At 43.8% G+C, this 25,881-nt stretch overlaps 1 protein-coding gene and 1 long non-coding RNA gene across 5 annotated transcripts in view; both read right to left on the bottom strand.

Moving 5' to 3' along the window:
- Positions 1 to 2,409: 2,409 nt before the first annotated feature.
- Positions 2,410 to 25,881, bottom strand: part of MFHAS1 (multifunctional ROCO family signaling regulator 1) — a 95,001-nt gene continuing 71,529 nt past the window's right edge. For 2 of the 4 annotated variants that reach the window (XR_011534371.1, XM_070598941.1), the window contains 3 exons: positions 16,655 to 16,781; positions 10,460 to 10,570; positions 2,410 to 5,109 (listed from right to left, as the gene is read on the bottom strand). Coding sequence is in view for 3 of the 4 variants with exons in the window: in XM_070598941.1 (XP_070455042.1) it covers positions 10,484 to 10,570; positions 16,655 to 16,781 (214 nt within the window). In the remaining variant the exon portion in view is untranslated. The remainder of the gene's footprint in view (positions 5,110 to 10,459; positions 10,571 to 16,654; positions 16,782 to 25,881) is intronic. The other 2 variants (XM_070598940.1, XM_008543396.2) reach the window with 1 other exon arrangement.
- Positions 24,687 to 25,270, bottom strand: LOC139080135 (uncharacterized). The gene is made up of 2 exons (XR_011534374.1): positions 25,158 to 25,270; positions 24,687 to 24,806 (listed from the first exon to the last, which is right to left on the bottom strand). It is a non-coding gene; the product is annotated as an uncharacterized lncRNA (long non-coding RNA).

Genomic DNA, 25,881 nt, shown 5'->3' with positions numbered 1-25,881 from the left:
AACATTTAAGAAGCAGTAGAACTTATTTTAAATTTCAAATTTAAGAAATACTAATTTTCTAATAATATAACAATTCTTCTTTAATCTTTCACTGTTTTTCTGGCAGAAATTTTAAAACTGGGGGAAGTATCTTTTAAAGCTTTTGGGCTCTTTAAGACTCACGGGAAAACTGCCTGGTCTCTCTGTGGGTTGCATTAGACTGTGTCCCTCCCTCCTTTACAGTGCGCAGTCACATGCCATTTTCATAATTTCTGCCATATACTCACCATTTTTGTCCTCTTTGTACCACCTGCACTTACTTAATATTTTTCTTCCTAATGTATTTTTAGATATTTCTTTCTAAATGCATTCATTTATCACTAATGTAGATAACCAACTAGTAAATATGATGAAAATGAAAATTGTTAAAAATTCTAGCTAGATAATGTTACAGACTCAGAGCTTGAGGCCTGCTTTCTTGGTAAAAAAAAAAGAGAACTATGCAAGGAAAGAGAATAAGATTAGTCATGTTTGATTGGTGCTTACTAGTGCTAGGCACGGTCAGAAGCACTTGACACGTGGTATCTCATTGCATATTCGAAACAACTGTAGGAGGTAGATTGTTTCCTCCATTGTACACGTGAGGAAACTGAGGCACAAGGAGGCTAGATGGCAGAGGCAGGATTCAAACCGAGGCAGTCTGGGCGGGGGCTCTTACCATCATGCCATCCTGCCTGCCAGTAACATAACGTGCCTCCAAAGAGAAGGGGCTCTCGTCATTTGATGCTATGCCTGCCTCGCCCCGGGTTGCACTGGTGGAGCACGTCCCATGCTTCAGCAACACTGGTGTCAGAGGATGTCCACAGATGACTCCTGGGACAGCTTCCTTCCACACTCAGATACACGTGTGGAAATGCACATTCTCCTTCCATCTTGGACATTCACAACTGATATCGACACCTAAAAGGTTCGAACCGACTTATCTCCAACCTTTCACAGAGGAACATGGGTGAGCATCTCAGGAGACACGAATGTTTCAGGGGGCAGTTTGGGAAATCCTGAGTTAGTCTCAGTATTTAGAATGAAATTCATGTCATACAAAAATATTTCTTGCATATAAAGATGAAGAAAATACTTCTTACTGAAGCTTAAATATTCAAATAGGGTTTCTGTTATGAGGTGAATTTTCTCCTGCCATCAGACTCAGATAACTTCAAAGGGTCACCTGTTTTATAAAACTTCTTCCGGTAACTCCCATCCCTTCCCTACTTGGTGTCACAGCACCAGGTCCTACTAGGTGTCGTTACCAGTACCACTGGGTGACATAAGCAGTCACGTAAGCACGTGAGAAGTAAGCATGTAAACAGTCACAGGGCAAGGAAACCCTGGGCGTTTGAATTTAGCACTCAAGCAGCCACCACTTGTCAGGCATTGTGTATTCAAAGCAAAACTTGGAATCTACTTCAAAAAGCTCACAATTAAGCAGGAGAAATAGCCTTGGGAGGGAATGATCTATGTGATAAATTATGCACTTCTAATTGTCCCCACTGACACCCGCTTATCTGTGACCTGCTCAGCAAGTTTGAAGAACTTGATTCTCGGTAAAGGAAAACCAGGCCCAAAGCGATGATGTCTGTTCCTCCTGCTCTCTTCCACAGGAGGGAGAGCAGTGGCCCTCTGCTTCCCCCGGCACAGGCAGAAGAGCAAGCCTGTCCACATGGGGCACACCTCGTTCGGCTATTCTTTTGAAAACTCTAGCAGAGCTGGCCGAAGTACGTTTGGGTTCAGGGTACCCAATGGCTTCACCCACCTTCTCAGGAGTCTTACAATGAGGCAGGCCTGGTTGAGGGGGCCTCTTCCTCTCTGTGCCCCCAAAGCCCCAGTGCCTCAGGGCCGGCTCTTCTGCTCTAGCTCCTTTCCTAAAGGCTTGTTGCTCTTAGACAAAGCAGCTACATTCTTTTCCTTCTCAACTGTCCTTTTAAAAAAACAGGGGGAACAGAGCCTCTGACCCAGCACCTGAGGTCAGCTCTTTCAGCCTTAGAATTGGACCCCAGGGAATATTTACAAGGTGGTGGCCAGGACTTCTGCCAAGAGCCCTGGAAAGAAAGTTCAGAGCAAGGGAACTTGCAAACCTTTCTTCAATTCACAGGCTTTGATTTAGGGGTACAGGAGAACACTGGCAAAAGGATCTGATTTAAGAGAGAGAGCCGATATTCAAGGGTTGAACCCGCAGCCTGAAAACAGAGGCAGAGTTTTAAACAGGCACTCTTCAGTTTTCATCTTGGGGACTCAATCCCCAACCACAGCTGCCACCATCCACCTCCCATAGCTCAACAGTGACTTAAGAACTAAAAATAAGTAGTTATTCTTTAACTGATAAAACGAAAAAAAAAAAAAAAACCCAGAAATAACTAAACTCTGGAAATACAATTGCTTAACCATTCCTTTGTATTTTTATTGAACTTTTTTGATTTTTTTTTTAAATTTCTGCCCAGTTACGACAATTAAATGGGAAACCACAATTACAATTCACAAACTGTGGCATGAAAAAGAACACACACCCCATCGGGAATTACACCCAACCCTTTCCTTTTTATTCATTCACAAGAGTCCAAAGCACAAGTGTCAAATATGAGCACTGTCATTTTTTTTCTTGGAAGGAGGAAAAACATTTATTCTGGCAGCACTTTCACAATTCCAGGAAGTGGTTCTGATACCACAAGTTGCAGGAATAGAAACCATAACAAACTTGGAGGGCGTCTGTTTGCGAGGCAGGGGACCACTTGGTTGGAAAAGACCCCGTTGTGCTTACTGAACTGCCTGTCAGCCTCCGCTGGCTGAGTCTTCCCAGGTGTCGAGAGAGAAGAGTGAGTTTCCTGCATAGACGGCGAAAATTCTCGTAGAGCAGAGTGTTTTCTGGATCTCCAACCCTCCTCCCGACCCTGAAGCAAGTTCTCAAGCTTTTCTGGAGCTTCTTTCAGTCACATGATCCTCTATCGTCATGACCTTTTTGCTAAAACACATGTGACACCAAGATTTCTTCTTACACTGCTTCTCTAGGGTTCAGATGACAGCACAAGATGTCACTTGTCAAAAAAGAGCAGATATTAAGAACATGGGCATTTATGTTCATAGTAACAGCAAATACTTTGCAGGGTATGTCACCCAAAGGAGCATTTTTTTTTTTTTCATTTCATATGGTCCTCTGGGGAGTTAGCCCGAAGTCAGACACTTCAGAGTCTTTTTTCAAAAGACGGGTCAAAGTCGGTTAATTTGACAGTTTAGGAACTGTCTCATGCCAATTAAAAAATTTTTATGCCCAACAATTCAATGGTCCATAAAGCAATTAAATGTTATCATTCGGTTTACACTTATACACACACACGCACGCACACGAGAACTGTGACAAAAGGACTAACCAGATTAATCTTGAGAATGGGTTCAAAAAGAAAATGAAATCTCAAATCTGAGGCGTCATATTCAAGTAGTAAAAAACACAGAAATGGTCTGATCTCATTCGATTTTGTGATCATAAGAAATCATACTGGTTTAACTAGAAAAACCGATTTGTGAGTTTTTACAATGCGGCTGCTTGCTTGTTTGTTATTTCTCTTAAAAATAAGCTGAGACTTTGTATACTGTGGCATTCTAAGAGTCAATACTTTATAAAAGAAGTAACAGAATACTACTAGCTGACTCCCTTTTCTTGTCTTACTAACCTGGCGAGAAACAGTTTTACACATTTTCAATCAACACATGAAGGAGGCAGACGTAAAGGGTCTTTTACATTCTTCAGAGAATGCATTACCATTGCAGCAGACGCTGTTTGGCCCCAATTAAAAGTTGAAGAGACAGCAATTTGTTTGGTTTGCTTTTTAAGTTTTACTTTGTGGAGATTTTTAAACACGGCTTTTACTAGCTCTGGGCAGTCAACAGTCCAATCAGAGGCTCTGTATTTATAAATAACCAATGTGGGATTATGCTCTCCAATTAGGCAGCTCACTATCTTAAGGTCTGACAGCCAGATGTGGAGGGCTTTCAAAGTGCTCTGCGAAATTTCACAGACTGTTCTAGAAAAAAAAAGGACTTAGGAGCAGAGCTCTTGGCATGCTTTAGCACTGACTCCTGATTAGCTTAAGCTATTGAAAGACTTGCTGACCCATTTACCCCGCTTACTAGAGAATCCTAAGACCAGGCCTCCATCAGCACATCACCTGTGACAACCCATGGTCAACACCAAACCTGCAGGAAAGGACACTGCCCGGCACTAGTGACATGTGGGGTAAAGAAAAGGAATAATCCCATTATCCTGCCCGATGGTGTGCCCTTATAAATAAAGGGACCTTTATTTAAAAGCAGGGGAGGGAAATGCACGTTTGCCTGAAATGCATGTTTAAGGTTCTTGCAGATTATTGACAACCTCTGTGAACCAACGTTTACTCCACGGGCAGACAGATATCTTTTTTTTTTAATCTGAGAAGGATTAAAGAACAAAGAATGAACAAAAAGGTCTTACGCTAAAATAAGAAATCAGCCCCATCTTGGCACAGTTCTCATGCAGAATATTGCACCCAGTGTTAACTAACGCTAGAAGCTTCAAACTGTATAAATTTAAATGTATTTGCATATTATAAAAATAAAGATAAAACATATACATATTTTACACTAGTTATGGAACAGCAATGAATGGTCAGTCGATCCCTCTTTCACATTTAACAGAACTGAAATCTGAGTGCTCTAAATACTGCCACCTGCACTGGAACTATGGCTTATATGTGCACGGAAAACAAAATCCCTGAGAAGCCATTCGACTTTTTTTTTCCTTTTCTTCAAGTAGCGCTCTCCTTGGAGGATCACAGTTCTGAGGTTCAGGTTGTAAAACATTTGCTCCATATCCTCCCACCCTTCCCTCGGCTCTTCCCCCCCACCCCTCGGCCGCAGCCCAGGTGTGCTCCTCCTTTGTGAGCATCCTCAACACTTAGGCACCCAAGTTCACGAACACTCTTGGGAGTGTGGAGGGTTGGCCAGGTCCGAAAGATGGTCCAGGTGGGTTCTGATGCTCTCTTTTCTCCACGGAAATTCCACAGCCATACAAGTCACTGGTTTCTGTGCTTTTCGCCAACGTTCTTCCTACATGGGTAGATGAGAAGAAAGCACAGAAATGACCAAAGGTAATAGAGAATGATATTCTCAATGAGAAGAACAGGAAGCGATAATATAAATCTATTTTTTTGCATAGATTTTCATTGCTATTTCTAGAAATCCTTATAAAAATGTAAATGTCAGGCAATTAATGTTCCTACAAAGGAAAGTGTCTTTTTACTAGAAAGCTAGGCAAACATTTCTGTTTGTGAGTTAAATTCAGCTCAGACAGAAACAGGGGATTGCACTAATTAGCTATAACCACTCATTCCATAGTAATTTCACAGCTTAACTAGATTTCTAATTAAGAACCCCAAACTCTAAACACAGCACCGCTTCCTTTCAGGAAACACACCTGGACACACACAGACACACGCTAAGTAACCCTCTAGGAGGAGGAATATTGTACAGATGAGAAAGTGAGAATGGATGTCTATCTGGACTAAAAGGCATGATTTTACTTAAAGTCTTATAAGCACGTCTGTCAAACCGAAAACTGGAGTCGGACGAACAAAAAATGAAGATAGAGGAAAAAAAATGTCAAATGTCTCCACCCCTTATTTCAGCTTTCCAATAATGACATGCAACATGCTGTTTTTAGAAGTGTTTTAGCAACAGTTCAAAAACATACAAAGACAAAAAAGAGTGGTGATGTTCCCCCCCCCCACCCCTGCCACCTCTCATCTTCTCATCTCTCTTAATGCTGCCTCATTTTACGGAAACTGATAATTTAGTATCTACCTAAGACATCTCTCCAGCCCAGGTAAGCATTGGTTGAGCATAACTTTAATAACAACAGCACCAAAAAAATCCACCTTCCATTTATTAAGCACTGACTACCCACCAGGCATTGCACCATTCACCATACTGCATTATTTGATTAATCTTCAACTCATAACACTCCTACCAGGAAAGCTGCATCTTACTCTGCATTTTACCAAGAAAGAAACTAAGGTTCCAAAAGGTTAAATAACTTCCCCGAGGGGACACACCAGAGAGCGGCACAGCCAGCCTTTAACAAGGGTTATTTGACTCCACAGCGCGCTTGACAGCTAAGAGCGGGGCTGAACTATTTGAATCTTCAAGACGTTTCACATTTCTCTGGCACTCAGCCAGGGGGACTTTTCGAAGGCCCATTAATATAGGAAACTTCTCGGTAGAGAAAGTTTTGAAAACTGCCTCAAATTCCAGTACTAACATAATAAATCTAATTGTAAAGAGGAGGGCCGTGTGAAAACGCACATCTCCGAAAGCAGTTAATTCTGGGGGTGCGAGTTTTGGGTTCGCGTGGGAGATGTGCTATGTAAATGTTTTTCTCACTGAATTTACAAACCTTCGGAAATGCAGACAGTGGTGTCTGGCTGCCTGCTCCCCTGAGCCACATGTAAGACTGAGAAACACAAGAATACCTAATCAAGGGCACCTGGAGGGAATATTCCACTCTTTAAGGGAGAAAAAGGAAAACTGGTTTGAACATTTTTCCACACTGATACCACTTTTCACACTTGGGCTCCCAGGGAAAGAAAAGGTCCGCCACATTGCCAGCCTTCGCCACCTCTCACTGCTTGTCCATCTCAATAAATGCATCCTCATCTGTCAAGATCCATCTCAAATGCCACTTCTGGAGCTTTTCCCGATTCTTCCTGATGGAGTTCCTTCTTCTCTGTGCCTACAGAACTTCGTTGATCCACCGATCGTAGCAGGTATCACATTTTAATTATAATCAGACACTCACAAGGTTGTCTGGTCAGGTCTTTGATCCCCATTCTCTCCAAGGTGACTGTTAGATTCTTGAGGACAGGGTCTATCTTAGTCATTTATGCATTCTCAGCACCTGGCACAATGCCTAGTAGAAGGCAAATACTCAGCAAAGATCTGCTGAATGGATGACGAATAAGATGTAATGAAAAAGTCACAGGTCAAAAATAGCCAGGCTGCTAAGAGCTCACTGCTCTAATGGAGGTGTCTAAGAAGTACAAAGGAGACGTGAAGGAAAGAGTGACTGATTACAGTTAGAAAGGCTGAGGGTGGCTTCTTGGAGGAGCTGACACGTGCCCTTGGCCTTAGGGATGACAGGCCTTTATCAAGTAGGAGAGAAGGAGTGGCAGCTAGCCATGGCCTGAGAGCCAGACAGGGGCATGGTGTGGCTGACCTCTCCCACAGGAAGGGAGTGTCACGCATGTCAGCAGGGTGACTGGGGTCTGATTATGAGTCACGCCCAGGATTTTGAACTTGAACCTATAATCACCAGGAAGCCACTCAAGGTTCTTAAATAGGGAGAGAAGTGACAGGGCTGACACTGAAAGATAATATTTGTGTGAAGGACAAAAAGACGAGAGAGTAGGAGGCCAGCTGAGACTCAATCATGGGAATCTTGGCTGAGACAAGTGGACAGGTGGACCTAGAGGAAAGCACAGGCCAAAGAGAAAGTTGTATGGCCAAATTCACTGACGTCAAGACGCACTGATAAGACGGGGTAACAGGTCTCAGACTGCACATGGGGAACAGGGAGAGGGAAGCAGGAAGCTGAGACTCCTAGCTTGACAGATGGGTGCAAAGCTATGCCATGACCTGAGACAGGAAGCAGAGACTGAGGAAGAGCTTTGGGGGGCGGGACGGGGGGCTATGAAACCGCCAACAGGACATTGTAAACAGAGGTCTAGAATGAAGGGAGAGGTCAGCTTGGGGGCTCAGACCCAGAATCCTCTCAGGTTCCTGAACCTGCTCTCCCTGGGATGCACCAAAATTATTCAAGGGATTTAGAAGCTCAGGTTGAAAATGAAGCCAGACCATGTTGTATTAACCATGCCTTTTATCTTCTGGGTTCTGATGCTTTGATATCTAGAGCCTTGCTGACCCTGGAGACTGCCCCTCCCAGCGCCAGCCAGTTCCCAGAGACAGTAAACAACTCAAATGTGAGTGTGCTTCTCAGATACAAACCAACTAACCCAGAGCCCACACCCAACCACCTCTTTTATTGGGCTGTCACTCTCTGGGCCACCATCCATCTGTCCTATCACTCCAGGGCCAGGTACCAGACAACCAGGGATACGCCCTATGCCCCACAGCCCGCTGAAATGATTCCAAAGGGGCGGTCCTTGGCCTGCTCACTCTGCCTTGCCTGTACCTTCCCGCAGACGCCACACTACAGGCTCTTGCCCACAGTGCTTCCCTTTCTCTCTCTGCCTCAGGACTGATCCCAGTGCTTCGCTATGTAGCCCCTCATGGCACAGCATGCCCCCTCCTCTGGGGAGCTGCGAGTAATAAACCATCTTTTCAATGGTAATTGTTTCCTGATCTGTTGGTCTTCCTAGACCTCCAATTTTCCATTATTACGCTGTATTGTAAAACGAGCGTGCAAGCAAGAACGTGCTGTGAAAACAACACTGAACTCAGGAGCTTGATGTGGATTTCAGGCCCAGCTGTGGCACTCAGTAACTGTCATGGTGGGAGCATGCCTTGGTCTGGGACTCAGCACTCCCTGCCCTACGTGACTTACAGGGTTGTTAGGAGGAGCAAATGAGTCAGGGGGTTTCGTTCTGAGAAGTTTATCCAGGCATTGCAGGCATCTGTGACTAGAATATGGAAGAAATGATACCACTCACCGCCTCTTTATCCCAGGAAGATGAGGTTAGGGCATCAACATGACTGAGTAACTGCAGGTGACCCTATAAACAGATCTTTGTGAATTCTACCTTGACTCCTTCATGGCAGTGGAGGGGAAGGTAAGCCACATTTACCTTCCTTGGGTTGTTGTTACATGCTGTCAAGTCGGCTCCCACTCCTGGTGACCCTAAGAACGAGTGATGTCCACAAGGTCCTGTCCTCAACAGACCTACTCAGCTCCTGTAAACTCAGGCCTGTGGCTTCCTTTATGGAGTCCGTCTATCTCATATTTGGTCTTCCTCTTTTCCTGCTGCCTTCCACTTTTCCCAGCATTATTGTCTTTTTGAAAGACTCTTGCCTTCTCATGATGGGCCCAAAGTAGGACAGCCTCATTTTTATCATTTTTGCCTCCAGCAAAAGTTCAGGCTTAATTTGCTCTAGGACCCACTTGTTCAACTTTCTGGCAGTCCAGGGTGTCCGTAAAGCTCTCCTCCAACATCTTATTTCAAATGAATTAATTTTTTTCCTGTAAGTCTTCTCCACTGTCCACTGTTTGCACCCGTCCATAGTAATTGGGAATAGGAGGGTGTGGACAATCTTGACCTTGGTCTCTAATGACACTTCTTGGCACTTGATGATGTTTACCAACTCTTTCATTGCTGCCCTTCCAAGTCCCTGTCTTCTCTTGATTTCTTGGCTGCAGTCTCCATTTAAATTGATGACCGAATCAAGGGAAACGAACTCTTTAACAATTGCAATGTCTTCACTGTTTACGTTAAAGTTGTGTAGTTCTTCTGTAGTCACGATTTTTGTCTTCGTGATGTTCAAATGCAGTCCTGCTGTGGCACAGTCTTCTTTCATTTTTGTCAGAAGTCATTTCAAGTCACTGCTGCTCTCTGCCAGCAAGATGGTGTCATCTGCATAGCTTAGACGGTTGTTATTTCCTCCACCAATTTTTCACTCCTCCTTCATGTGAGTCTAGCCCAGTTTTCGTAGGATATGTTCTGCGTGCCTTGGGTAGGCACCTCAATTAATAAGCTAAACACTGCTAGGTAAGTCAGGGGGTGGATTTTACTCTAATATCTATATTTGCATTTGGGATTTTTAAATTATTACTTTTATATGCCATCTACAGTGTACATCACTAATATTCCTAGCAGAAATGACAGTGACTAAATTTACTGAGCACTGTTCACTCAGTGTATGGAACGATGCTAAATGCTTCCCCTGCAATTGTCTAAAAGCTCACAGAGATAAGTGCTTCTGTAATCTGCATCTGACAGATGTCTACAGTCACAGCGCTAACAAATCGTCAAGATTCAACCCAGGAAGCCCAGAGCCCATGGAAATGCCTTGAGAAAATAAATACAAACAGTGCTTTCAAAAAGCTATTTTGCTGTGTTAATCAACTTGAGCTTTTCCTGATGTTATAATCTTGCATAATATTAGAGTGAATTTTTTTAAATGACTTCTTTTTTTCCCACAAGGATCTGAATTACTGATAGATGCAATACTATATAGTAAATTAGGCAAAAGAATCAAGCGGTTTCTATATTTCTAACTCCCAAACGCATCTTGATTCTGGGTAAGTAAAAGATTTGCAATCTTACTATGTCCTGCTCTCTAGAATCTCTTCATCCCAAACCCCAGCCGCCCTTTTTCCCTAAAGTCTCCAAGTCCTTAGGAAGCCCTCATATGTTTAAGAAACCCTCTCTGCTTCCCAGAGACTTACCCTTAAAAATTGGTGCTCCTAAAGTCACAGATTGGGTACAGTAAAAATGATGGCATAAGGGAAAGAAGCACTATCTTTTCCACTTAATTTTCCAAGAAAGTATGGAGATACCTAAGCAGAGAGGGAACAAATTCCAGTATCAATGTGGTTGATGGGAGACGAAGGCATCAGAGCAACACTCTTCCTCCCAGCCCGGAAAAGCTGCAAGGCAGCGAGCTGCCTCACTCTTTGCAAAGAACAAAACAAATCAACGCAAATCAATGTGACACACCCCACAGGCAGCCTCCACACTCAGCCTCCTTCTCTTCTGAAATACCACACCATCCCCACCCTCCATGTTTTAAAATTCTGCGGTCAGTGAAAAATTCTCCATTGTGATAAAGCCAAATTCATCGCGCTCCGCTGAAGTTTTAAAAAATTGCATCAAGTCCATACTAACTAACCTGAGTGCAGATAAACACACTTTGCCTGTTTATTTGGTGAGATAAGAGCCACAGTCGTCATCCTAGGCTTTTATAAAAGGCTATTTCAATTGGTCTTAAATATTCTTATGTCATAACAATGTAACTGCCAAAATTCCTATGCAAAGTAATCAATATACTTTTGAGAAAACTTAGAAACAGTAAGTAACTGGAATTTTACTGGGATCTTGCTTGAATGAAAATGCTACAGTATAAATGCAATAATCCCAGTTTAAAAGGTAGTTTTGAAATGCAGTGTCTCAGCCTTGCCTTTTATTAGCAGTAGTATTTTCTAGAAAAGGGGAAAGCTTAGCCCAACAATTTTCAAACCTGCCCATTTTTTCTAATCCTGTAACACATGACCTGCCAAAATCAGAATTATCTTCCTTTTTCAGTTCCACCACTCCACATATGATGGAAGGCAGACAGACATGGTACCACTCAAGAGAGATGGCAACTGTCAGGAAATAAAAATGATATATTTCCATTTCCTGTCTGTTCAGGGGTCAGTCCATTAAGAAACCACATGGAAGAATGTGGGTTGCATTCCAGTATGCCTCAGGGTAAAACATTTTCATAAGCTAACCTGTTGAATTCTGTCTTTTAAATGAAAATCAGTACATAAATTGGGTTATCTAGCAGTTAATCAAAGTATATACTTTAACTGGGGGAGGTGGGCTGGTCTAAATCTCTTTGGAAATGAGAAAGAAAAACATTCTACAAGATACCTAAAAATGAAATGCAAACAGCAGCCTGTCATTGCCCAGAGAAGTTCACACTTCCCTTCTGAATTGGAATATTAAGTGTCTCAACCTGCAGAGCAATAAGACAGAGACAGAAATCCACAAACAAAATTTTAAAAAATAAATCTAAGAAATTATCCTTCTACTTTCTCCTTACTTTTAACACTGAAAACAAATACATATATATATATATATATTTTTGAGGAAGATTAGCCCTGAGCTAGCATCTGCCGCCAATCCTTCTCTTTTTGCTGAGGAAGCCTGGCCCTGAGCTAACATCTGTGCCTATCTTCCTCCATTTTATATGTGGGACGCCTGCCACCGCATTGCTTGATAAGTGGTGCGTAGGTCTGCACCGAAGATCCTAACCAGCCAAAGCAGAGCGTGTGAACTTAACTGCTACGCCACCCGGCTGGCCCCTGAAAGTACATTTTTGCCCTTTATCACTCCTCATGTCCAAGCCTCAGCATCCCTTTAATGTCTAGGGGTCGGTTAGGCTGTCATTCAGAAGTTCTGAAGGATAAATATGAGAGGTGATGGATGTGTTAATTAATTAGCTGTGGGACTCTTTTAACAATGTATACGTACATCAAATCACCACGACGTACATTTTAAATATCTTACAATTTTATTTGTTAATTATATCTCAATAAAGCTGAAAAAAAAAGGTCAGTGGGTGCCAAGGGTAAAGGGGGTAGGAGGGATAAATAGGAGGAGCACAGAGGATTTTTAGGGAAGGGAAAATACTGTGTATGATACTGTAATGGTGGATACATGTCATTATACGTTTGTCCAAACCCACAGAATGTACAACACCAAGAGTGGACCCTGAGGTAAACTATAGACCTTGGGTGATTATGATGAGTCAATGTAGATTTATCAACTGTAATAAATGCACCATTCTGGTGAGGGATGTTGATAGTGGGAGAGGCTGTGCGTGTGTGGGGGCAGGAGATATATGGGATCTCTCTGTACCTTCTGCTTTGTTGTCAACCTAAAACTGCTCTAAAAAATAAAGTTTATGTTTTAAAAAATGCCTACCTTGGGGCTGGCCCAGTGGCATAGCGGTTAAGTTCACGCGCTATGATTTGGTGGCCCAGGGTTCACTGGTTTGGATCCCGGGTGTAGACCTAGCACTGCTTATCAAGCCTTGCTGTGGCAGCATCCCACATATAAAGTAGAGGAAGATGGGCATGGATGTTAGCTCAGGGCCAGTCTTCCTCAGCAAAAAGAGGATTGTCTGCAGATATTAGCTCAGGGTTAATCTTCATATATATAAAGAAAAAAGTCATCTACCTATACTAAAAAGAAAGTTCTGAGGAAGACGGATCCCCTCCGAGCAGCTCCACTTCCTCTCTACTGTCCAGGAAACAGGGGGCTGGCAGTACGGGGTGCAAGTCATGCCCCTTTACACTGAACTGGGCCTGGGACAACATGTGTTTATAAGAATTTCTTTAAAATTCACAAACCTGTTTAATAGCAACACACCAGGCAGCCAAACCATTCCTGAAAGGGACACTACAAATATTCATTTACTAGATGCAAGTCATGGCAAACGGGCGTGAAGTTTCTCTTTGGACTGATGAACATGTTCTAAACCAGATTGTGGTGATGGTTGCACAACTCTGTAAACGTATCAATAACCAGTGAATGGCAGCTTTATGGGATGAACGTATACCTCAATAAAGCTTTTAAAAATGTATCAGATCAATCCGTATCCTTAAGGAGGTCAGAATTTTTCAGAGCAACCCAGCAAATTGTTACCACATAAATTTTCATGTCATCTCAAAAGCAGATTTCCTTGATAATCAGCCCAGGATAGCCCAAGTACGGAAATGACTCCTATTTCTACCTGATAATCGGCAAAGGGGACAAGAAGCCACTCAGCTCCTGAGTTTCTGCCTGGAGGGTGAGGTGCAGGAGGAGAGCATTTTATCCAGTGCATCTAACCTCCTCCCAACGGGAACCACCAACCACCAAGACAAGTTATGAGAGTAAATAACATTTTTTTAAAAAAATCGCTACCCACTCTTCATTCTCTGTCTTTCTCCACAGGGGAATAAAATACCTAGGAAAGGTGTAAAATGAGAAATGGAAAAGCTTAGAATTCATAAGGAAGATCCAATCCAATGAGCAGTCATTGATGGTGTTTCTTTAGAAAGCACATTGGAGCACCGTTATTTTACACATGGTCAAAGGCAGGCAGTTACGTGACAAGTCTCTGCTTTGACCTATAAAGGAGAAGACTAAACTAGTCACAGAAGAGCCTGGAATGTCTTTTTAAAAACCACCGTAAGATCTAGATCAGTGACCTGGAAGTGGGATGATTATGCTGGTTGCTTGGGATGGCTCTGTTGATGCCTGTTGCCCCAGTATAATTATTAACAGCCCTCCTGTCCCTCTCAATCCTTTCTTGATTTGAACAATACATTACATATTCAGCCATGAGGGTGAATTGAGGGTGGAATGGACTGTGCGGATTCACACAGCATAGATCAGTTTTGCCTTGCTGCTGCCAATTGGTTATTGACCAGAGAGAGGCCCTATGGTGAAAAATAAGGCCCACTGGCTGGGGAGCCCACCCTTGGAACCACGGAGGAAACTGAGATCAGGAAGTCCAGCCTACACACATTAGATTCACCTGGGTGGCTCTTTTTTGTTGTTTTTTAAAGACTTGTGCCTGGCCCGTCCCTTTGGCAATTCTGGTATACCTGGCCTGATTATGAAAACCGGGTTCTTACCATCCACCTGTGTTTTATGGGATGATAGAGAATAAAAGATCACTCTGCGGTGACATGCTTAAGGTAACTTAGCCAGTGCAATAGCCCCAGTCTCCCAATTTCTAGTGCCTTCTGGGACCCCAAGTATAAATGTCATGTTCAGATCCAAACTGCATTGACCTAATGACCACCTCCTGTGACAGCTTTCCTCTTTGATGCCCCAAATCTCCCACTTCTTCATGGATATGAGCTGTGTGTGCTTGGCAGCGGAGGGTTGCATTAAACCAGATGGTGCCAACAGGGGTTTTGAATCCAAGTGGATTTTATACAAATGGCCTCAAGAGAGATAGTTCTTCCTTTGCCTCCATACTACAAATTGGTAATTTCCAAGAAAAGTCTTGCCAGAAATATGAAACATTCCTATCTAGAGAATATTCCTCTATTTAGAGTTGAGACACATAATCTACATTTGCCATCCATTTTATGAGAGCTTTTTTTTTTTTTTTACCCATTTGAAAATAAAACGATTTACATAGCTAGGTCAAAAGCAGTTAACCCTAAAGGTATTCCCTCCAGCATCTAGACGTCTGAGTCTATGTGGCTCTGATTATCCAAGACTTTCAAGCTGCTTGTTTGTTTAGGTCTAACAAACTGTGAGAGAGAGGGGCTGACAGCACTGTTTCAGGTTGGCATCAATTTCCTTCTGTGGCGACACAACAAGAAGCCCACGGGAAAACACCGATAAAGCTGGCTCCGGGCCACTGGTTTCTTGTGCAAATGGATACAATAATTCCTACCTCTCCCTTGCCTATTAAATGCCTCGTGGTTATGGCAAAACAATAGGTTAATGTCTCTCCTGGCTCAGGAAAATCTATGCCAATGCAAGGTGTATTGAACAAGGGTTCCGTCCGTTCCATATCCTGCTGTTTCTTTAATATCCCTTATCTTTGCCCTACGTGTATCTGAACGAAAAGGACCAATGTACATGGATTCAAAGAACACTAACACTTCTGTTGTTTGATACAGGATAGGGATGCTCTGGTTAATATGAAGTCACTATGTGATCCTAAGAAGCACTTGAAGATTTCACACTGTCTTAGGGTCCTACTGTGATGAAGTCTACCACGGACACTGGCTAAAATAGCATTCTGAATATAACAGCGTCAGATGAGAGTTTCCACTGGGTCTGCGCTGATATTTCCCAGCTGAGAGAGATTAGAGACGTTCTGTCTAATGAGTACCCGGTTTGGAGAAAAGGGGCAGCCCCTTCTACTGCAGTTGCTAAAGGATGAGATGCCACTGCAGCCCCTCGCTCTGCAGAGAGCACACCAAAGGAGGCAAAGCTGACCCCTCAGGGCCATGAGCTCCCAGCACACATAGCTCTCCGGAAGGCAGCCTAACAGCAAGTCCCTCAAATGCAAACTTTCCAACCTGCCTATAAAAAGCTTACATACGAAAAAAAAAAAATTCTATGTGGCCAACTAGGAAGAAAAATGAAAGTTTCCTGCAGGAATACCTTGCCATCTAACTCATGTTGCTGATACACCCAGATAACAAGATCTGTTCCAAGGAGACCTGCGGCCACCACTTTTCAAGATTTGAGCTAACAAAGTATCCATCTCAGTTTAAGAGTGGACTGTTTGGTTCTTAATACCACAAAAAAATAAACAGGATGAGTTTTACCTATAATACTAAGCTAATATTCTATCCAAAAGTTAGTTCGCATGTGTACCTTTGTCTTAAGTCCATTCTGGGGAAGGTGGGCTCAAACTGCACAGCTGCTGATTATCAAGGACTGATAGAGAATCTGGGCCCCGTGGCAAAAAATCATCAATTACAGATTCTCCATAGGATTTTCCTTTTTAACGGGCCCTCACTGCTCTTTGAAGTGAGCGCCTACTTAATTCTGCAATGACAGAATTAAGACTACCCATCAAAAAACTGCTCTTTGTGGTTGCATACACCTGGCAAATACAGTAAAAACCAATGAATTAGACACTTTGAACTGTGTGGTATGTGAATGATACCTCCAGAAAGCTGTTAAAAAGTCTTCTGACTTTCATCAGCAAAAGTAAGAAAAAAAGAAAATGACAAATAAAAAAAAGTTTCTAGTTGGCTGCATAAGCCATGGTGTCGATGTCACCCAGATGACCAGGTCTACCCTGGGGTGCTTTTCAAGGTTTGTTGAGAGGTACCTTAACTTGGCTTTTGGTTATCACACCCACCGAGGCAGGATCAGGAGGGGGGGTCTAAGGGCAGTTCAGAACTCACTTGGAACAGGGGCTGATCACAGTTGGTGTGGGTGGGTAGACCAAGGCAACATTCACTCGCTCGCTGCCGTTCTTGGGGCAAATGATCTCTGCCACTCCTTCTGGTCTGGGCTGACTCAGCAACTCCCCTGCAGGAGGAGAGAGAAAAATGCATTAATGAGATCTGCCTTAAGAATGGGACCACTTCACGGAGAAATACAGCGCTCAGGGATGGGGGAGGCGGGGAGAAGGGCAGGTATGAGGAAGCGAAGGGTCTACAGACAATGGAGTCAGGGAACAAATGTGCCAGGAGAACAGCAGAATTGGCTCAGGGCCCCTAGCCCTGCCTAATTTCCCATCTGCATCACCATGGAGAGCGTCCTCACGGTTATGGCAGGAAGGCCATCGTTCCAGACAAAGACAGCATCTGCCACTATTTTCCTCACCTTCCTTTTCACAGACTGACTCCAGAGACATTTATCTAGACGGCGCGGCAAATTGAGCCAGGGTCCCCAGAGACTGGCGGAGCAAGGGCTGCCGAGGGGGTGTTCCTAATGAGGATTCGGGGCAGATGGGATTCGGGCGGACGGCAGCGGCCTTTCAACAAAGCCCTGGGTAAACGATCTGGAAATGCAGCCGATTGGAGGGGTTATCAAGGTGAACAGCCCAGCTTCATACCAGCAAGAGGACTTCCTGGGCAGGTAGGTGTGTGGATTTGAAAGAACCAACACAATGCTCTCTTATGAGTAATGGGGTCTAGTAAAAACAGCTAATTAACTTAATGGATTACCACGATACCCAAAGGAAATCTGTGTACTCTGCATGCCCCGATAGAATTTCTTTCCAACCAGATCTTATATCTCTAAGAGCAATGATGACTTCTGTACCTCGGTTTCCGCCCCATCATTGACTTAGCCAGCGCCACCCTGCCCTCTCTCTGTTCTCATGGCCAGCACGAGTTCCTTATGTCAGAACACATCTTTCCTAGAGGAGCCATCTAAAAATAGTATTTTTAAACAATGTACTAAGCATTGAAACATTCCTACTTTTAGGAAAGATATTTATTTCCTGGTTTAAACATTTTCCTATAGCTTTGCACAATCTGATCTAAATGTAATAAGTTCCTTAACGAAGCCACTGTAATCACCGAATTACCGCGAAAGTTAATTTAGCATCATTAGCTTGTATCGTGAACACATGGGTATCAGAACTACATGCCAACACCAGCTAGGAAAAGACCTCAAAATATAGAAACGCAAGTTAAAAATGTAAACATTAAATGCTATCAAAGTAATAAAACAAGCAAAGGAATAGCATGTTAGAGCTGGGACTTCATGAACCTTTTAAATCATCCAGTCCAAAACCACCTTATAAGTCAGAAGCTCTCTGAGTTTAGCAGATTTGCTCCAAGTCCCACAGAGAGCTGGCATCTTTAAACCAACCAAGCCACCACGTGCCACGGGGCTGGAACTGCAACAAGAGAGTGTTCTGAACCCCGTAGGCCTGTTAACACCCCTGATCCTGGACAGCAACCCCCTGCTTCCTCATCTGATATTTTCAGTTTCTACCTTCTGTCCTAAGATTACCCCCCAGGCTTGAACATCGACTGGGCTTCTCTGGTTTCCTCTGAGAACTTTCTCCTGCTTGGAATTTCACACAGGCCTCGGCTCCCCCTTGGCTTTCGGCCAGGACAACTGCAGAGTCAACACCCATCCCAGGCACCCATCCCTGGCATCAGCCTGGCACAGCTGGCTTCCTTGATGGGTATGTTATAGGTTTTGGTGAGCAGACCAGTTTGCCAGAGAATTTGAAATAATCTGCAGTAGAGTATTAAGCACTGATTATCAATTTCTATGAAACCAACAGCTTTACGGTCCCCCTCCCAGTATCCTACAGGACCATGTGACTGGTTTTGTTTAGGTCCTGTCTCTAGCAACACTGCCAGCCATGGAAACAGAGCACAAAGGCTGAAGGCACGGAGAACTTTCACGCATACGAAAACTTTGCTTGATGCTATAGAATAGTATTGAGCGACAAGCACAACAGTTCACAATCTCCGGGACACCACGCACTCCAGCAAGCTACTGCGTGTTGCCAGTATTCTCAGGATTTAAGAAACATGCCCAGGTGCTAGATTAAGAAAAACAGCTTTTTCCTCAAAAAGACTTTCTTATTACAAATCCGAAGAGTGGTTCAAAACGTGCTATCTACCAAAATAGAAACTAGTGATTTCAAACTTATTTCGCACAAACTTGATCTTCAAACTTAAGTACAGTCACTCGTTAAGCATCTAATCAGGGACACTTTGGAGCGTGTGAGGAGCTGTAGGAGATGCAGTGGATACAGGAGTCTAAGGCAAGGCCTCTGACGTGGGGCATCTGCGCATCCGAGAGAAAGGCTAGTGCACACGCGGAACCACAGTCCTGTGACGGCGCCCAGGAAACTCATGAGATGCTAGGGAAGTAATGAGAAGGACAGGCTAACGCTGATTTGCAGGATTGGCAAAGACCTCCATGAGTAGGGAGCACTGACTCAAAAGACCCAGTCACGTTCATTATCAGAATGGAGAACAGTGCATGTGCGCTACCCTATCATCGCACTGTCCTATGTGTCAGACTGAAAAACAAACACAGATTAACCCTAGAAGAAAAAATGACCACAGTAGCAGCTAACATTTATCGAGTAGTCAGTATGTGCGTATACTAGAAACATGTTATCTCACTTAGTCCTCATGCCAACCCCACTGTGAAGTAGGTACAGTTACGATCCCCATTATATAGCAGAGGAAAGTGAGGCTCAGAAAGGTTATGTAATTCATCAACGGTCACGAGGAGGAAGTGGCAGAGCCAGAATCTGGACTCAGGGCTATCTGACTCTGCTCTTAACCGCCGTGTAACAGTGTCCTGTGGCAGGGACCATGTCATGATTAAATTAGACAATGTATGAAAAGTGCTAAACATCCTATCTGGCATCTAGTAAGTTCTTGACACTATTACTGTAGTGATAAGACTTTTTTTAAAAGTTTACTTTTCCAGATATATGAAGAATTCATATGAATATATGATTAGTACCTGGACCCTCTATGGTAAAGCAGCACACAAGGATAGACCATGAATCATCTACACGCAAACACCACCTCTCCAGAAATCTGAAAACTTCGAATGAAAACAATTGAGATTTATCACACATCTGTCATCACTAGCAAAAGCAAATAAAAAGATAAATCACAAAGTTGGTGGGAGCTGTAAAAAAAAAAAAAAGAAAAAATTAACATTTACAGAAAATATGTTAGTAATAGAGTAAGAAGAAATATACACGTAACCGGGTGTATTTCCATTTTTAGGAACTTGCTTCAAGGAAGTTGGCCTTTCTTTCTGACAAAAACTATATAATGATTGCTCACAGCAACACTATTTATAGAACAGTGGAAACTTGGTACCCTCTGAAATGTCCAACAATGGGGAAATGATTAAAAACTACAGCACATTCATAAGACGGCATTCTCTATAGTCTTAAATATTATGCAACTGCCATTTCTACATAGAAATGTAAACTTGAAAGCACATTCTGACTAGAAACATAAACTGATAAAGAACACAGGTGACTTTAGAGTGAAACCGATCATTTGAGATTAAATAGACCTGAGGTTATTTGTTTGTTTATTTTTATATTTGAGTCAATAATAATAAAAAAAAAGACTAAAGTATGTTTCACACCAAAGGGAGATGCCAGCTTTAAATGCTGGTGCTTTTCCCTTTTGCTGGAGAACTTTCATCCACGTGCAGTTTACACTGCAACCAGTCTTTCTGAAGATGCAGAAATCGACGTGATGAGCAGAACGCTGCATTTACTGAAGCCGTATTAGGCAACAGCACCGTCTCCTCGTGCCCATTAAACTTATGAAAATCTGCTCCTCATTACTCTGGCTCGGGATTTCTGGCATTAAAATGCTGGCAAATTCTTATCTACTCTTTTTCCCTCGTGGAAGGACAGATCACCAAGTTTATTACGATTTTTTCAAAACCACAGAAGATAAGTGAAATGAGCTCATCTTCTTCAGCTGGCCACCAGAATTCTCAAATACTGGGCACATTATGTAAAATATTAAAAATTTATCAGCCTGATGACCCAAACCACAATATTAAAAGCCCCAAATATTTCCTTTCAGTGCAAATAAAACCCACTTCCTGAGCTGGGATAAAGATCTAAGGTATGACTATCTCTCAAAACAGCAAAAGTGGTTTAGAAATTAAAACAATTTTAAAATAAACAATTATATAAGTTCTATTAAGTAAGGAATTACCTAGATGTCTTCAAGACGTCTCTTAGCTCTAATATTCTAAAATTCGTACCCCCTCCCCATTCTCCAAAGTCCACTGGTGTCTTTTCATTAAGAGTAGCTCTGGATGTAGCTGCAATGAGACGCACAAATGCATGCTTCCCACATCTTCCCAGGGCAAAGAAAACATCATCTGAAACCAATGAGCGAGAAGGTTCCCCACTTTGCAAGCCCCCTCAAGCTATCAGAGGCATCAAAGATTGGAGAACTCCATGGTCACTCTCACATGGAAGACGAAAAAGCCAGATAGAGATAAAATGAGATCCTGTCTTAAATAAAACTCAGACAGTATATACACAGTGGAAGTAAACACTGAACGTTAAAATGTTCAATTTAAGATCATGCCACTGCGTGTACTTGGAGTGTGAAAAAAGGCAGCAGAAGAGTTCTCTCAACCCTGTTGGTTCCAACATAACCCACCATTTGCAGACTGCATGGCCTCTTCCCGTTTCAGGGGAGGGACTCCACGCCTGTACAGCATCCCACTACCATGCCCCGCTCAGGACCATGGCTGGCGGCTCCTGCCCAGCCGCTGCTCAGAGGAAATAAAGTGAATAGACTAGATTGTACTTTTTGGTAGTCCTGATGATAAAACAAAAAAAAATCCATTCTGTGATGTAACTTTGGTCTCGGCCCTTTGATTATGAATTATAACTGTTTTCAGAAGAGAAAAGGCATGCAGGAAGTCATGCACCAAGTCTGGGCGAAGAGCAGAAACAGAGCTGGGCCTTCTGTCTCCAACCCAGGACTGTGCCCGTCTCTGGCAGTCATCTTTCTCACAGAAGTGAAAATTAAGCATAACTATGGAAATATGTCCTTCCCAACCTATGAAAGTTGTCTTAAAGTGCCATTTTATAATAGCCAGTGGGAATAAACATAAAATTTTAAAATTAAATTTAAAAACCAAAGGATGTAGGTCATAAAATGTCTTAAAGGTATTTCCTATCATATTTAAACTAAAGGTGAAGTTTAAACGTAAATTTGAAATGAAAATGATTAAGGGTAATGCAGTTTTGGGAATTGATTTTGGAAATGTTACCATAACGTTTAAGTAAACAGAAGACGTCAATAACTGGGGGCCAGGAATTACTTTGCTGGTACAAGACATCCTGGTATAAATTAGATGAGAAATGAAAGAGGAAACTCCTAGGTCCTGGGCCTGGCCCTGCCACTGAGTTCACTCAGTCATTCAACGGATGCAACCCAATCCCCAGCTGCAGACTCGGGGAGGACGCAGGTAATAAAGCATTTAACCATCCCTGAGTTCATGGAGCTTATAGTTTAGAAGGAAGACTAGTAAACAACAACTACATAACTAATAAAAACTTGTTAGCCAGATAATTAAAACAGGCTGATGTGATGGAGAGCGACTGGGTGGCTGCTTACACAGGGTTGTCCAGGACACCTCGCTGAGGAGGTGACATTTAAGCCAAAATCTGAAGGATAAGAAGTGAGCCATAGGAAGAACATTCCAGGCAGAGGGAACCACTAATGCAAAGTCCTGAAGAGTCTGGCTGCCCAGAGAAGAGCCGAGCATGTCTGGATCATGGGGTTAAGGGGAAACGGGGCGAGAGGAGGAAGCGAGGCAGTGAGGGCCAGATGGCGAGGACTTGGCAGGCCAGGGAGAACATGTGGTTTTCATTGTAAGTGGCAAGGAGCCACAGGCAACGCTTTAAACAGAGTAATGACATCGGATCTGGCTGCTGCATCGGGTGGCAAGACGAAGACCATCAGGAGGCTCATGCAGGAAACCCCGCAAGAGACAGTGGAGGACTGGTCTGGGGCGGTGCTGGTGGAGACGCAGAGACTGGGGTATGTTTTGCAGACAGGCGACAGGACTTGCCAATGCACTGGATGTGGAGGTAAGAGGCAGAGAAGAACCAAGGATCATTCCAAACCTTTGGTTTGAGAAACTGGTGGATGTGGTACTACTTGCAAGACTAAGAGAGAAGGAAGTTTATGCGAAGGGGAGAAATTCACAGTTCCGTTCTGGCCAAGCTGGATTTGACTGTTAAACATGGTAATAGATATTAAGTGAGCAATGACATATACAATTCTGGCTTTGCTGGAAAGATTAAGGCTGGAGGGAGAGATTTGGGAGTAATCAGTAAACATAAAAGTGGATGATGTCACCCAGGAAAGTGAGTAGATAAAGAAGAGACAGGAACAGAGACAAAGCCCCAGGGTGCTCCAAATTCAGAGGGCGAAGAGAAGAGGAAAGGCCAGCCAGGAGGTGCGAGAAGGGAGAAGAACAAGAACTGGGCTTCACAAAGCCAGACAAACTCCCTCAAGAAAAGGGAGGGGTAGGGGCTGGCCCGGTGGCGGCAGCAGTTAAGTGCGCACGTTCCGCTTCAGCAGCCCAGGGTTCGCCGGTTCAGATCCCGGGTGCGGACACGGCACCACTCGGCAAGCCATGCTGTGACAGGTGTCCCACATAGAAAGTAGAGGAAGATGGGCACGGATGTTAGCTCAGGGCCAGCCTTCCTCAGCAAAAAGAGGAGAATTGGCAGCAGGTGTTAGCTCAGGGCTAATCTTCCTCAAAAGAAAAAAGAAAAGGGAGGGATAGCTGTGCCAAATTCTGTTGAGTGGACGACCAAAATAACACCAAAATAACAAGAGAAGGGGCCACCGGGTTTGGAGGTCACGGGAGGCGTCGATAAAAGCAGCCTCAGCAGAAGGGTGGGGATGGATGTGTGACTGAAGAGGCCTGAATAAAGGGTGGGAGGTGAAGAAGTGGAGAGCAAAGCCAGAGACGACTTTTCAAAAAGTTGTGTTGGGGCCAGCCTGGTGGGGCAGCGGTTAAGTTCACATGTTCCACTTTGGCAGCCCGGGGTTCGCCCGTTCAGATCCTGGGTGCTGACCTGTGTACTGCTTGTCAAGCCATGCTGTGGTAGGCATCCCACATATAAAGTAGAGGAAGATGGGCACGGATGTTAGCTCAGGGCCAGTCTTCCTCAGCAAAAAGAGGAGGATTGGTGGCAGATGTTACCTTAGGGCTAATCTTCCTCAAAAAAAAAAAAAACGGAGAAGTTGTGTCTTGTCACTTGTACTCTACCTATGAGCTGGTTACACCACATCTGAGAAAAACAATGAGGGAAGTGGACTTGATCATCTGAGTTTTCTCCAGCTCTAAGGCTCCATGTCTCAACCACCAAAATGAATGGGTGGGTAGAAGGAGGAGTGAGCAAGAGAATGAATGAAAGAGCACAAGGCTCAGAAGACAAAGGACAGAAATGTGTCCTGGACAAATCCCCTGAAGGGCAATGCAATGAACTGTTTTGTTTGTTTGTTTGTTTTGGTGAGGAAGATTGGCCCTGAGCTAACATCTGTTGTGAATCTTCCTCTTTTTGCTTGAGGAGGATTGTCGCTGAGCTAACATCTGTGCCAATCTTCCTCTATTTTTGTGGGATGCCGCCACAGTGTGGCTGGATGAGCAGGGCTAGGTCCATGCCCAGGATCCGAACCTGCAAACCCTGGGCCACAGAAGGAGAGTGCAGGAACCTAACCACTGCACCACTGGGCCGGCCCCATGAACTGCTATTTTGAAAAGATAATCGGGAGTGTCCAAGTCCCCTCCATATTGGTTTAAATGATAAGAAAGCCATTTGTGGGGCAGACATCGCCATTAAAAGAAAATAACAATGGTGAAATAACATTTGCTTTCTATTTAAAATAGATTTTTACAAAAATATAAAAACAGTCTAAAACACTTGAATCACACAAATCAGTTTAATGGATATGAAACTGCTGGTCATAGAGAAACAATAACAGTCGGGCTCTGGAGTCAGACAGCTTTAGTTCCAGTCCTGGCTAAGATTTACAGATCAGTCAGGGTCTAGGCAGGAGACAGAACCATAGAGTAAGGTTGAATATACATAATAATTAACTTTTTACAGGGAATTTACCACTAAGAGGAAAGAGAAGTCTAAAGAACACCCTAAGGCTGAAGGACATTATCTACAGAAGAACCCCTTGGACGTGGGGGGAGCCTCCCCAAGGCTGAGATTAGACCTCGTTGGATAGGGTATGGTGCAGCCCCGTGGATGGTGGAGAGGCTTGCTAGGCTGCCCCGGGCCACACCAGTCCGTGGTCAGCTGGCCAAAGCTAGCAGGGAACTGTCCTCTGGGGGCCAACAAAATTCCCCGGGAAGCAGTTGGAGGCATGGGGAGCATGCTGTTGAACTTACTAGGAAGCTGGATGGGGTACCCGCGGATGCAGTAGGAAGCTCCCTGCTGTGCCTATGGAGGTCAGCTGCGGTGCCCACAGGACTCATCCAGCGCTTGGCCACATATACTCCTAGGGAGTTCTGGGATTCAGAGAGCGGTCCCCGAACTCCAGGGATGCTGCCATCGTCCTGTAAGCAGAGTTGGCTTTGGGCTCAACTAGTTCCTCTCCAAAACGAGTCAAACGGATGGGGCCACTTAATAATTGGCCACATCCTAAGGTGTGAACTCCAAAGGCGGCTGCGAAACTTACACCATCAGAAATCGCACACCTCTTCCAGAATTGTGTCTTCATTCTCACCAGAGAGCCCTGCAGTTGTTCAAGATGTAGGAATCCACTGGGTTCTAGGCAGTTTAAAAAGGTAAAGACATCTTCGTCTCCAGCCATTTGTTGAATTCCCAAGTCCAGTTTTGATTCCGAATGCTGGGACTTCTTTTTTAAAAGAACACTGAGAAATGTCCTTCCGTGCCTTGAAGCTTTGGGGACTGTGTGTAAAATCTTATCAGTGAGAGAGGACAATCTACAAGCCAAACAGAAGCAGGCCAACTGGCGTACTTAGAGATGTCCTTGAACGAGGGGCGCAGCTCAGGACCTACCGTCAGAGGGTTTTCCTGGCCTGGTCATCAGGCTGCACTCAACAGATCACATGTCAACACTTCAACTTCTTCCCAACATCCTCCATGGTG

Source organism: Equus przewalskii, chromosome 28 (genome assembly GCF_037783145.1).
Source record: "Equus przewalskii isolate Varuska chromosome 28, EquPr2, whole genome shotgun sequence".
NCBI classification, from domain to species: domain Eukaryota; kingdom Metazoa; phylum Chordata; class Mammalia; order Perissodactyla; family Equidae; genus Equus; species Equus przewalskii.
The sequence above is the reverse complement of the archived record's forward strand: the minus strand, read 5'-3'. Positions and strand labels throughout refer to the sequence as shown.